The sequence below is a fragment of the Poecilia formosa genome, unplaced genomic scaffold, assembly GCF_000485575.1.
Source record: "Poecilia formosa unplaced genomic scaffold, Poecilia_formosa-5.1.2 Scaffold207, whole genome shotgun sequence".
In the NCBI taxonomy this organism is placed as follows: Eukaryota; Metazoa; Chordata; class Actinopteri; order Cyprinodontiformes; family Poeciliidae; genus Poecilia; species Poecilia formosa.
In genome coordinates this window covers 922,709-933,918 of record NW_006800146.1, presented here as the reverse complement: position 1 = coordinate 933,918, position 11,210 = coordinate 922,709, and the positions used below count along the sequence as shown (strand labels likewise).

General features: G+C 38.8%; 3 protein-coding genes across 4 annotated transcripts in view; all 3 read left to right on the top strand.

Moving 5' to 3' along the window:
- The first annotated feature begins 813 nt into the window (after positions 1-813).
- On the top strand, positions 814-4,781 carry LOC103148544 (fructose-bisphosphate aldolase C-like). The gene is made up of 9 exons (XM_016679280.1): positions 814-938; positions 1,897-2,050; positions 2,160-2,371; positions 2,445-2,499; positions 2,589-2,749; positions 2,834-2,917; positions 3,485-3,659; positions 3,813-4,012; positions 4,114-4,781. The coding sequence occupies exons 2-9, from the start codon at positions 1,939-1,941 to the stop codon at positions 4,204-4,206; spliced, it is 1,092 nt and encodes a 363-aa protein (XP_016534766.1). The 5' UTR covers positions 814-938; positions 1,897-1,938; the 3' UTR covers positions 4,207-4,781.
- A 2,577-nt stretch (positions 4,782-7,358) lies between these two features.
- On the top strand, positions 7,359-11,166 carry LOC103148541 (serine/arginine-rich splicing factor 1). Of its 2 annotated transcripts, XM_007567362.2 has the most exons (4): positions 7,365-7,771; positions 8,256-8,434; positions 10,515-10,687; positions 10,876-11,166. In XM_007567362.2, exons 1-4 carry the CDS (start codon positions 7,584-7,586, stop codon positions 11,071-11,073), a joined length of 738 nt encoding a protein of 245 aa, XP_007567424.1. In that variant the 5' UTR covers positions 7,365-7,583; the 3' UTR covers positions 11,074-11,166. The 2 variants fall into 2 exon arrangements, with proteins under 2 accessions (XP_016534792.1, XP_007567424.1); XM_016679306.1 differs by having other exon boundaries at positions 7,359-7,771; positions 10,515-10,990.
- The window catches only part of LOC103148562 (fructose-bisphosphate aldolase C-like), an 8,566-nt gene continuing 8,445 nt past the window's right edge, over positions 11,090-11,210 (top strand). The window contains exon 1 of the mRNA XM_016679287.1: positions 11,090-11,104. Within this exon, the coding sequence (XP_016534773.1) occupies positions 11,090-11,104 (15 nt within the window). The remainder of the gene's footprint in view (positions 11,105-11,210) is intronic.

The following is an 11,210-nucleotide window of genomic DNA, read 5'->3' as shown; positions in this document are numbered from 1 at the left end:
GGAACGTCTAATTACTAACCTCCGACTTTCTGTTTCCCTGGAGTATAACTGTGACACAGCAGGGGCCAATTTCAGTTAACCCCTGACTGTTAAGCTGAAGAGAGATGGCAGGAAAAATATGTTAGGTCTTATGATTATACATTTAAATGTGTGCTACACTATGCTGGAATTTTATCTAAAATTTGGTTAGGTGAAACTATGACTGAAGTTTATGTACAACAATAGAGATACACCAATCTGATATTAATATCTGTATCTTTAAAGCCTCGTTAACACAGGAGTGACCAAAACCTGGAATTAACCATTACTATATGATCTCCTACTGAACAACTCTAAGGCTCATAATCAAAGTGAGAGGACATATAGCCCTGATAATTTGGTACTCACACAAACCCTCTGAGATTCTGAGGGTGTGAGAACCAAATTATCAGGAGACCAGAAACTTTCCTTTGGGCATTTTTTTTTAACTAATTAAGATAAAAATAAAACCTCTCAGGGGAGAGGTTAAATAAAGCTGCAACAGGGGCAGAGATTATGGATATATGATGTAGGTTTTGTAATGTAGCCTGAGTCCTAATGGCTGCTGTAGGTATAAGTATGTAGTGATAGGAACTGGTATTTGGGGAGAAAAAGAAGGATTCCTGTCACTAAAAGCTGCTTGTGAGCTTCAGATTTAGGTTTGTTTCTGCAATTTTCTTTAAGAGATGTAGCAATTGTTTCACTTGAGTAAAAAGAAGTCGGAAATGGATTTGAAAATGTTGGAAAATTGTACTAACTAGACTAATGATTCATCAAAATTTCTAACTTATGTAGGGCAGAGGTGGGAGTGTAAGCTCCGCCCAGGGGTGTATTCTTGTAAGGTGTGACACACTTTGAATTGGATACAAACCGGAGCTGACAGAGAGACACTATCACTGCTCATCACCTCATCAGAGGAGGTAAGATGCTTTATCTCTCCTACCTTTTGATAGCATGATATTTGGCTTACTGTGTTTGCAGTCTGGTAATAGATTTTACCTAAACTGTTTTTTGTGCATGGAGAACATTTTTTAAACCTTCATTCCAGCTTTTATTAGCGTCAGAAATATTTATTTGAACATTTACATGAACATTCATTAATTTTATGCATCTTTTCCGTCAAGTTTAAAATATGAATGATCACTAAGTTTAAAAAAAAAATAAAAAAAATTAAATGATACAAAATATTTGTTTTGTTTTTTACTTTGAAACACAAACATGAAAAAAATATTTTGTATAGTTTAATTTTCCTTTTATATTTTTATTTTAGACGTATTTTAGAATTATTGACGTCTTACTGAAAAGTTACATGCAAGTCAAGTCAGTTTTTGTCTTATTTCAAATGTACTAAGATATTTTTGTACCGTTTAATTTTCCTTGATTTTTGTTATTTTTATTTCAGACTTAGTGACCATTCATATTTTAAATTGGATGGAAAAGACGCATAAAATTAATGAACGTACATGTACATGTCCAAATAAATATTTTTGATGCTAATAAAAGCTAGAACAATATTTATAGTCTAGTTACGAGTAAGATTTTTATGTTTTTTGCAGTGATAAACATAAAACATTAGATAGAATCAGGAGCGCAAATATGTACTGTCTGATGTGTATGGAGAGACATTATAGATGCCCCTTCTCCCAGCCTGTCTTATTTATCTACACATTCACAAACAGTTGCTAAATGCTGAAAATGCTGGAATTTTTTTTTTCCACCATTATTTTTGCACCGCCTTTAGCAGCGCCCACTTTTTGCACCGCTGGATAGAATTAAATTTCTACATAGGAAAGGCTCCAGCTAAGAATAGATTTTTTTTTCCTTCTTGTAAATATACAACTGACTTTGCTTTTCCCAATGCCTTTCTCCTGCCGCCAGCAAGCGGATCATCAGAAGGTCAACTCTTCCACCAGTCCCAGGATGACGCACCAGTTCCCAGCTCTCTCCGAGGCCCAGAAGAGGGAGCTCCATGAGACGGCTCTACGCATAGTTTCTCCAGGGAAGGGCATCCTGGCTGCAGATGAGTCTGTGGGTCTGTAGAACTCTGGCTTCCCTCTTACCTCTGATTCCTGGTTAAAACCACCATGTCCAAACTCCAAAGGGATGATGCTGATGGATAAATCTAAACGTTTTGTCTGCAGGCAGCATGGCCAAGCGGCTGGCCCAGGTTGGGGTGGAGAACACAGAGGAAAACCGCAGGCAGTTCCGTCAGATCCTCTTCAGTGCGGATGATCGCATCAACAGCTGCATTGGAGGAGTCATCTTCTTCCATGAGACCCTCTACCAGCACTCTGATAATGGCGTTCCCTTTGTGAAAATGATCAGGGACAGGGGGATCCTGGTTGGGGTCAAGGTGCGTCCGCTTTCCAGTTGAACGCGCAGCTCGATGCAGGTCAGAACTAATCCAAAGTTTCTTGTCTCGATAGGTTGACAAAGGTGTCGTTCCTCTGGCGGGAACATGCGGGGAAACCACCACGCAAGGTCAGACCGGCTCATCTTTATGGATCGGCTCTATTTTTTTATTTTTTTTTCTTAGGATTTGCAGCTCAGCTTTAAACCTTTCTCTGCAGGTCTGGATGGTTTGGCGGAGCGCTGTGCGCAGTATAAAAAGGATGGAGCTGTGTTTGCAAAGTGGCGTTGCGTGCTCAAAATCAGTGACTCCAATCCATCAAAACTGGCAATCACAGAAAATGCAAATGTTCTTGCGCGCTGCTCGAGCATCTGCCAGCAGGTTAGAGGGATTGGTAGTATGCACGTCATTTATGGGCTGATACACCTGTGTAGATTGATTGAGAATCTTTGATGTTTTGGGTAGAATGGCATTGTGCCCGTCATTGAGCCAGAGATTTTACCTGATGGTGATCACGACCTGAAACGGTGCCAGTACGTCACAGAGAAGGTGAGGTTTTTGTATTTTTAATGCCAGGAAGTCCGGGGACACTTAAAAAGACTTAAATGTATGTATCCAAAATTAAAGTTTGAAATTAACTTAAAAAAATGGCAAGTTGGTCTTAAACACATCATATATACAGTAGGTCTTAAATTTTGTTGTGGCAGGACCACATAATCTGGTACATTCTATAGAGAATATATATTTATAACAAAAATATTGTTCTTTTATATATGCCAAAACGTGAATGGAGAAAACCCTCCTGTGGTCTTAGTACAATGCTTAGGAGGAGCGTGGCAAATGTCACAGTCTGATAATGGAAAGAGGCAGCGTGTCAGACCATCAGCTCCCGAAACCACACAAAAAAAAACTCATAAAGTGCATGCCACGGTGTTCATTGTGACCCAACAGACCACACACAAGGTCAAAAGCTTTATTCCTCAGACTGCTGAAGCGTTAAAAGAGCCCCAGGAATGCTGGGAAAAAAAAGAACTTGGACTTGGAATTATTTAAGACTTTAGCAAAAAAAAAAAACAAAAAAAAAAACATTCAGGTCAAACCTTTTGTGTGCTACAGGTTCTGGCTGCAGTGTACAAAGCCATGTCAGACCACCATGTCTATCTGGAAGGCTCTCTGCTCAAACCCAACATGGTCACTCCTGGACACAGCTGCCCCACCAAGTACAGCCCAGAGGAGGTGGCAATGGCATCTGTCACCGCCATGCGCCGCACCGTTCCCCCAGCCGTACCGGGTCAGTCACACCACACCCACTGCCGACCAGAAACACTCAGACTCTTTTGAAAACACGCCATTGTACCCCTGGTTTTATGTAAAATCCCCGTTTGCAAAGAACTGTATTTACCTAACAGAAAGACACCAAACGCTGATGGTTTACTCCCTGCAGGGATTTGCTTCCTGTCTGGAGGTCAGAGTGAAGAAGAGGCCTCTGTCCACCTGAACGCCATCAACAACTGCCCTCTGGCCAAGCCCTGGGTCCTGACGTTCTCGTTCGGCCGGGCCCTGCAGGCGTCGGCCCTTAGAGCCTGGAGAGGACACAAGGAGAACGAAAAAACAGCCACGGAGCAGTTTGTTAAGCGAGCAGAGGTACTTTTTCCTGATATGTACTGCACATAAAAACAACTATGATGCCAGGTTTAAGTTGCTGCCTTTTTTTGTGTCGAGTTTATTTATTTTATTCCTCTCAGGTGAACAGTTTGGCATGTCAGGGGAAATACAGCGGCGGTGATAACTACGGCGAAGCCGGCCATCGCATCTTCGGCTCCTGCCATGCTTACTGAACAAAGACATAATTTTTAAGCTTTATGTTTTATTTATTATGCTATATCCCCAGTGAATAGTACAGTAGAAATTTAGATTAGATGAAATAGGCGATGTGTGAATATGTTGAATGAAAACAGCTGACTGTTTTATTGGGATGTTTAATGAAGACAATCAGGAATGTAATCAGGACTTCTCATGTCTGAAGGAAATGTCTACTTCCTCTGCATAATGTGTGTGTAAAGTAATGCAGTGCTCAAACAGTCAATTCTTTAATCCTATGAGAATATTGACCTGATAGCACGGACTACAGTTTACATCAAATGGTGTCAGTTGCTAATTATGTGATCAAACGGATGAATCTCTTCATCCCCTTGTCTGAAAATCTCTATTGCTTCTCTGAGTTGAATGAACGTGCTTTGCTTAGCGGTTAGCACTGGTTGTTCAGAGGTAAAAACAATAACGCCTGGCATTAGCTTTGAGCTAACGAGCCCCTGCGCTCCCTGCTGACCTCTGAATGCATCAGGCTCTCAGTCATAGGAATATGACTCTGTACAATAAACATCAAATGCAATAAAAATGCTTGTCGGTTGAAGTCTGATTTGTTTATGGAATGGCACGTTTTTTGTTGTGAAAGAATAACTCGGTATAATAAGAACATATTAAACAGGATAATTATCAGTATGAGATTTAAATAAATTACATTTGTGAAATAAATTACATTTGTGAACAGGGGCAGTACTAACCTGTTTGGTGCCCTGAGCAAACAACACACTCAGTCCCCCCAGCAGGATTTTGGGGTGTCTAATTTAAGGAGAGAAGCAATTAAGGCAGTGAGATAATTTACCACAGTGTCATCAGAGTAAGGTAATACTGGTTATAACAGCATTAGTAATATATATTGGCCCAAATGTTCAGATAGGTGCATCCCTATTTTATCAGCAATAAAATCAATAAAAATAGGCCAATGCAACAGCAGACTAACACCACTTTCCCAACTTAATATGAAGTGATTAGTGGGCACTTATTCTGACATAGTAAGCAGCTAATGATTAACAAAGAAATGGGCCTACATATACTTCCAGTTTGTGAAATATTCAGAATAGGAATCCAAGCAACACTTCTTCTTGTAAATGTCTATTTAACATAGTCTACATTACATCACAAGATCACTGTCATTGGTATGTAAAGCAATTACTAATTTAAAACTAAACTACAATATACTATATATAAATAAATTCAAGTATATACTTATACTTTTACTTATTATATAGACTTAGTTTGATCATAAAGTTTCTCATTTAACATTTTGAAAAAAAAATTTTTTTTAGTATATTTATAAATAATGCCGTTTTAATTACCTGTTTTGACTATACACTAAAATACAGTTTCTGCAAAATATATTTTAATTCCGATTAAACAGTGAAGAATCCTGGCTAAATTCCTACTGGTGCGGAGGAGTTTTCAGTTTGTGACAATCTTTCTTGCTGCCTGTTTGCATAACTGATCATTTGGGAGTGAGCGCCCTCTTGTGTTGAACAGGTGGAACCACAGCACTTCAGATGTGAAGTGGATTATGTGTAAATAGAGAATCTTTAAAACACAGTTAAACATTCATGATATCTTTATCGTATGTGTAAAAACACAGGAAAACAACATTTGTTAAAAGTAAAGTCACTTTTGTTAAAAGTAAAACCACCTTACTGCATCTTCTCAAGTTTGTGGAATCAGAGTTTATTGAGTTGTAAGCAGAAATGAGTTGAAAGCAACTCGAAAAGCTCAGAAAACATCAAGTTATATAAGCCATATGTTATATACTGCTAAACAGACCAGACACCTGTGGTTGTCATGTTTGAATTTAATTTAAAGACTAAGTAGTTGTTGCATATTAAAACATGACACTACGCATTTTTGTAAAATAAATAAATTGGTACTAAATTGTCTGGACATACTAAAGAAAGAAAACATAAAAGGTTTTCAACTTTTCTCTCCAGCTTACTTGTAAAAGTTAAGATGTGTTTTTGGAAAAACACCTGAAATAAATATAATCAGACCAAAAAAAAAAAAAAGAAGCTTGAAATTACTATCTACTGAACAAACGAGGCAGAAAGGACAATCCTGTCTGATCCCTTTCAGCTTCACCCTTTGTTATCTTCTGAGATGGGTTACTATAATTACTATAGAAATCAAATGTTGTAAAACAAGTTGTATTAAATTAAGGACATAAAAATTATGATAACATAAAAGTAAGGTCAGTAATGATGTGGTGGTTGAAGAACTACCTAACTAGCTAATTTGGGGACTTCGTATTGAACCGGGTCTGTTGGTAAGACTTGTTGAATTAATATTGTTTTTCACTATTTTGCGTTAATTGTTGGATTACACTTAGTAGCTTTAATTTGTTTTGCCTTAAACAATAATAATAAAAAACATATTTAAAATATATTATTATCAATGTCAAATGCTTTCTGCAAATCTATAACATTTCCTAACACTTTCTTCTTGTCTAAACAGTTTGTGATTTCTTTGGTTAACTCCATCAATGCAATTGCTGTTGACCTGTTTGCCCTAAAGCCTTATTGACTATCTATTAACAGATTCTGCTGGCCTATAAATGAAGGTCAACAACAGTATTTAACAGTTTTTTTCTAAACCCATATTATCCAAGTGTAGTATGGGTTACAGTAACATTTAGGTTCCCTTTGGGAGAAGGAAAGTATTTTTGAATTAAATTGAATGTCAAAATGCCCACAATTTTTTCTATAGTTACAGTATTTTAAAGTTTTTGAAAATCTTTCATCATTTTTCTGCTACATCACATAAAATCTGGGAAATAAAATACATCACAGTCTGCGGTAATAGTATGAAAACCTGTGAAAAAATTCAGAGAGTAAGAATGCTTTTGAGAGGTGCTGTAAGTACTGTAGAATCATCCAAGACTTCATATTTCATAAATTAGATAAATTTTTTATGACCTTTTTTATGCATTGCACACAATAAGCCAGTGACGAATTAATTATCTTTATAATTAATTATATTCTTATTCTTATTATTTTCACTTAAATTTAAATCCATCAGACCGGTGACTTTTGTGGTATTTATTTTCACTGGACTAGTTTCTATGGCGGATGTGTCAGGTCTGGCAGAAGTGTGTTTTAATGGGCGTATCACTAAAGAAGCACTGAGAAGTGATCCTCACTTTTCAAGACATTTGTCTTTTCAAGAGATATTAGGCGCGATATTAGGTTTTTCTACACATTTTTCTGATTAGTTTCTCTTTCCATATCCTTGATTTTAGAGTCACTAGGTTTTCTAGGTGTTTTTGGACGCCATAGTTTTGAAGCTTGCAAACAACCCGCCGTCCGTAGTTTTTTTTTTTTTAAAGTTAGCAGCAGCCATGTCGGGTGTTGTGCGAGGCCCCGCTGGGAACAATGATTGCCGAATTTACGTGGGAAATCTCCCGCCGGATATTCGCACCAAAGATGTGGAGGACGTGTTCTACAAGTACGGAACGATCCGAGATATCGACCTAAAGAACCGCAGAGGAGGTCCGCCGTTCGCCTTCATCGAGTTCGAAGACCCGAGGTGAGGCGCTAGCAGCAGCTAGCCGACCGAGCCGTAACCAATGCCATTGTGTTGTCAACGCGTTGATCCGGGGATCCGGCTATTTCCTGGACGTGCATTGTTCTCTTTACCAAACGTGGTTTCGCCTTTCATGTGTTTTCACTTGTTCCTAAATTCACAAAGTATACACGGCTGTCCTGTCGCACCACATACTATATATACTCTGTTATAAATGTTGTTGAAATCGTAACACTTTTCCATACATCTACAGCCTCTCCTAATGCACATCCATACATTTAATTGCGCCATTTTGGCGGCAGTGTAATTTCTGCGCAGCCTCGTGTCAATTTCTTATATTGAATTTCATTATGTGATTTGCTGGTCTCCAACGTGGATTAAGAAACATTAACATGGCGACGACCCGTCCCAAGTATTTACCATGCAATGCTGTCGGCATCAACGCTCTCAATGGGTTTCATGATATGTTCCTGTTTTCTAATAACAGGGACGCCGACGACGCGGTCTACGGACGTGATGGGTACGACTACGACGGCTACAGACTGCGGGTGGAGTTCCCACGGAGCGGCAGAGGCTCCAGAGGCGGGTATGGGGGCATCGGTGGAGCACCCAGGGGGAGATATGGACCTCCATCCAGGCGCTCAGAGTACCGGGTCGTTGTGTCAGGTAAATGAGCAATACGCTTTGTTGCTTATTGTCTCTTTACTCAGTAAAACACCATGTTAAGGGTTGAATGAAGTACCATTGTGACATTCTGTAACTGGTATATTAAGACTTCCCAGTGAAAGTCTTCCCAGTGATTTTGATGAAGTAATCTTTAGTTGGGATACTATTTACAAAAGTGCTATAGTTCAAAATCCAATATAGGTATCTCACATTTTAAAAAAAACATATGAAAACTAGCAAGTATAACACAGTAAGTATAATTTCTGAAAGTTTTTTTCTGTGTAAATCAATAATGCACATGGTATTGGACATCCTCATTTCCAAAAATTGTCCCTCAATACTTGAAAGTGTAAAATTAAGAGAAATACAATTTTTTTTTGCTTGTCTTGTAGCTAGTATTAAATGCCAAAAGTGCTGCTATCCAATAAATAACATTGATTTCATGGTGTTATAGTAAGATAAAGCAGATCTTAAATGCATGCAGAGGTAAACGTTTTAAATTAAGCTTTTAAAAACACTTTTTGTTCTGTGTGTTAAGTAAAACCTACTAATTTAATAATTCTTACATATATACAGTGAAATAATTAAAATGGTCAAATAAACCCTAAAGCTGAGTTTATGGTCAGAAATAAAGCCTCAACTTTTTTTTCTGACTTGAAACTACATGATTCTGACTAACACTGAATGCATCACAGGAGCCATGAAAGAGTCCTTTATCTCTCTGCTGGGAGTTGGTATGTAGAAGCGATTAAAGTGATTTATGTTGTATATCTATGAAAATTGTACATATTGAGTTAATAGAGAGCAGTAACATAATATGAGATCATTTATTTATTTTAAATATTGATTTGGCTTCAATAGTGAAAACGTGTTTCTTTGTAAGGTTAAGGTCTGGTCCAATACCTTAGCTAGACTAAGTCACAAGAATTCAAACATTGTTTTTGGGAGATTTTGCATTTTCTTTTATCACAAATGTAAGCTGGACTCTATGTCAAACAATGTGCATGCCTGGGGTTTTTCCAACTTTCTGCCACAGTCCATAAACGTGACTGTTGGGAGAATTTTCTCCCCAGGTTTCCGTTGGGTATGAGTGTGTGCATGGTTGGTCCTGTGTGTCTCTGGCCTTTAAATGTGAGGCTCAAAATAATCTGTCGCAATTAGTGCTTCAAGTCTAGATGCATGTTGGCGACGGCTGCATAATTTACTGCAGATTTGTCATCCTCACTACATCAGCGTGTGCAGTATCAAATAGAGCAGCTTTACTGTAATAAATATGATGACCTGTAACTGCACTGTCACTCACCGTGTCATATGAAAAGGAGACTCTCTGTAGTAGGGCTGTTGTAAATGAATATTTTAGTAATCGGATCAAGTAATCGGATAAAAAATTTGATATAATAAAATATTGGTAAATCTGGCATAACACCAGTGTTACTATCAGATATGAACATCAGTCCAATTTTTCATATTTGAGCATCCCTAACGGTTACTTTTTTGTAGTTTAGAAAATTAACCTGTAACAACAATGGCTCACTTTCTAAGTTAACCAGAAGAAAAGTTATACAAAGTTATTTGTGTTGACGGAGTATTAGGACCAGGCTATGACAAGTTTTGTTTAATTACAAGAAAAAAGTCATGTCGGCAGAATAAAGACACAATTTTACCAGAAGAAAATCTTGAAATTATGTTCAGACGTAATTTTTCTTTTTTTGTTTTATGTTGTTCATGTAGTAGTTCATAAAATTTACTGCTGCATGTTCCTGCTACTTTGACTATATTATAGTAGCAGTAGCACCACTTGGTGTGGTGGGGGAAAAAACAATCCAGATTTTCCAAAACATTCAATCTTCAAAAACCAAAAATTTGTTTTTAATCATTGAACAGGCACCTTGTCTAGATGCTAGGGCTGTTGTAAACGAATATTTTAGTAATCGAGGTACTTGAATCATTCGAGGAATCGTTTCAGCCCTACTAGGTGCACTAGCCTCTCAAAAATATGTTTTATCACAATAAAAATATTCCAGTCTTCACTGTTGTACCTTTTCTAAGTTGGACCCTTGCGTGTTGTCCTTGTGTCCAGGTCTTCCTCAGAGCGGCAGCTGGCAGGACCTGAAGGACCACATGCGCGAGGCGGGCGACGTGTGCTACGCCGACGTTTACAGGGACGGAACCGGAGTTGTAGAGTTTGTGCGCAAAGAGGACATGACCTATGCCGTCCGAAAGCTGGACAACACCAAATTCCGCTCCCATGAGGTATGTGTACGGGGTTTTGATGATCTGTCATGGATAGTGATGATTCTTTGCCGCGTCGCGGTGAGTATCGTAACGAAGTGTTCCTTTAGTCGCACGCCGACACCCAGCCCTTATCGTTGCCCGTCTGTAACTTCGGCCAGAGGCAGGAATGTTGCCTTTTCAATGTCAAGTTCTCTTTTGTCCGCCAGGGAGAGACTGCTTACATTCGTGTGAAATTAGACGGTCCCCGCAGCCCGAGTTACGGACGATCACGCTCCCGCAGCCGTGGCAGCAGAAGCCGGAGCCGCAGTCGCAGCGCCAGCCGCAGCCGCAGCAATTCCCGAGGCCGTGGCCGAGGATCTCCCCGCTACTCGCCCCGTCACAGCCGCTCTCGTTCCCGCTCTTAAACCTTTGCCGCCATCAATGGTTTATTTTTTTGTTTTGTTTCGTTTTGTTTTCCTCCCCTCCCTCCTCCACCTTCTGATGTATTCCCTTCTGTTTTTTACCTCTAAGTTTATCCAGATGTCAGCTATTGATTTTTAAA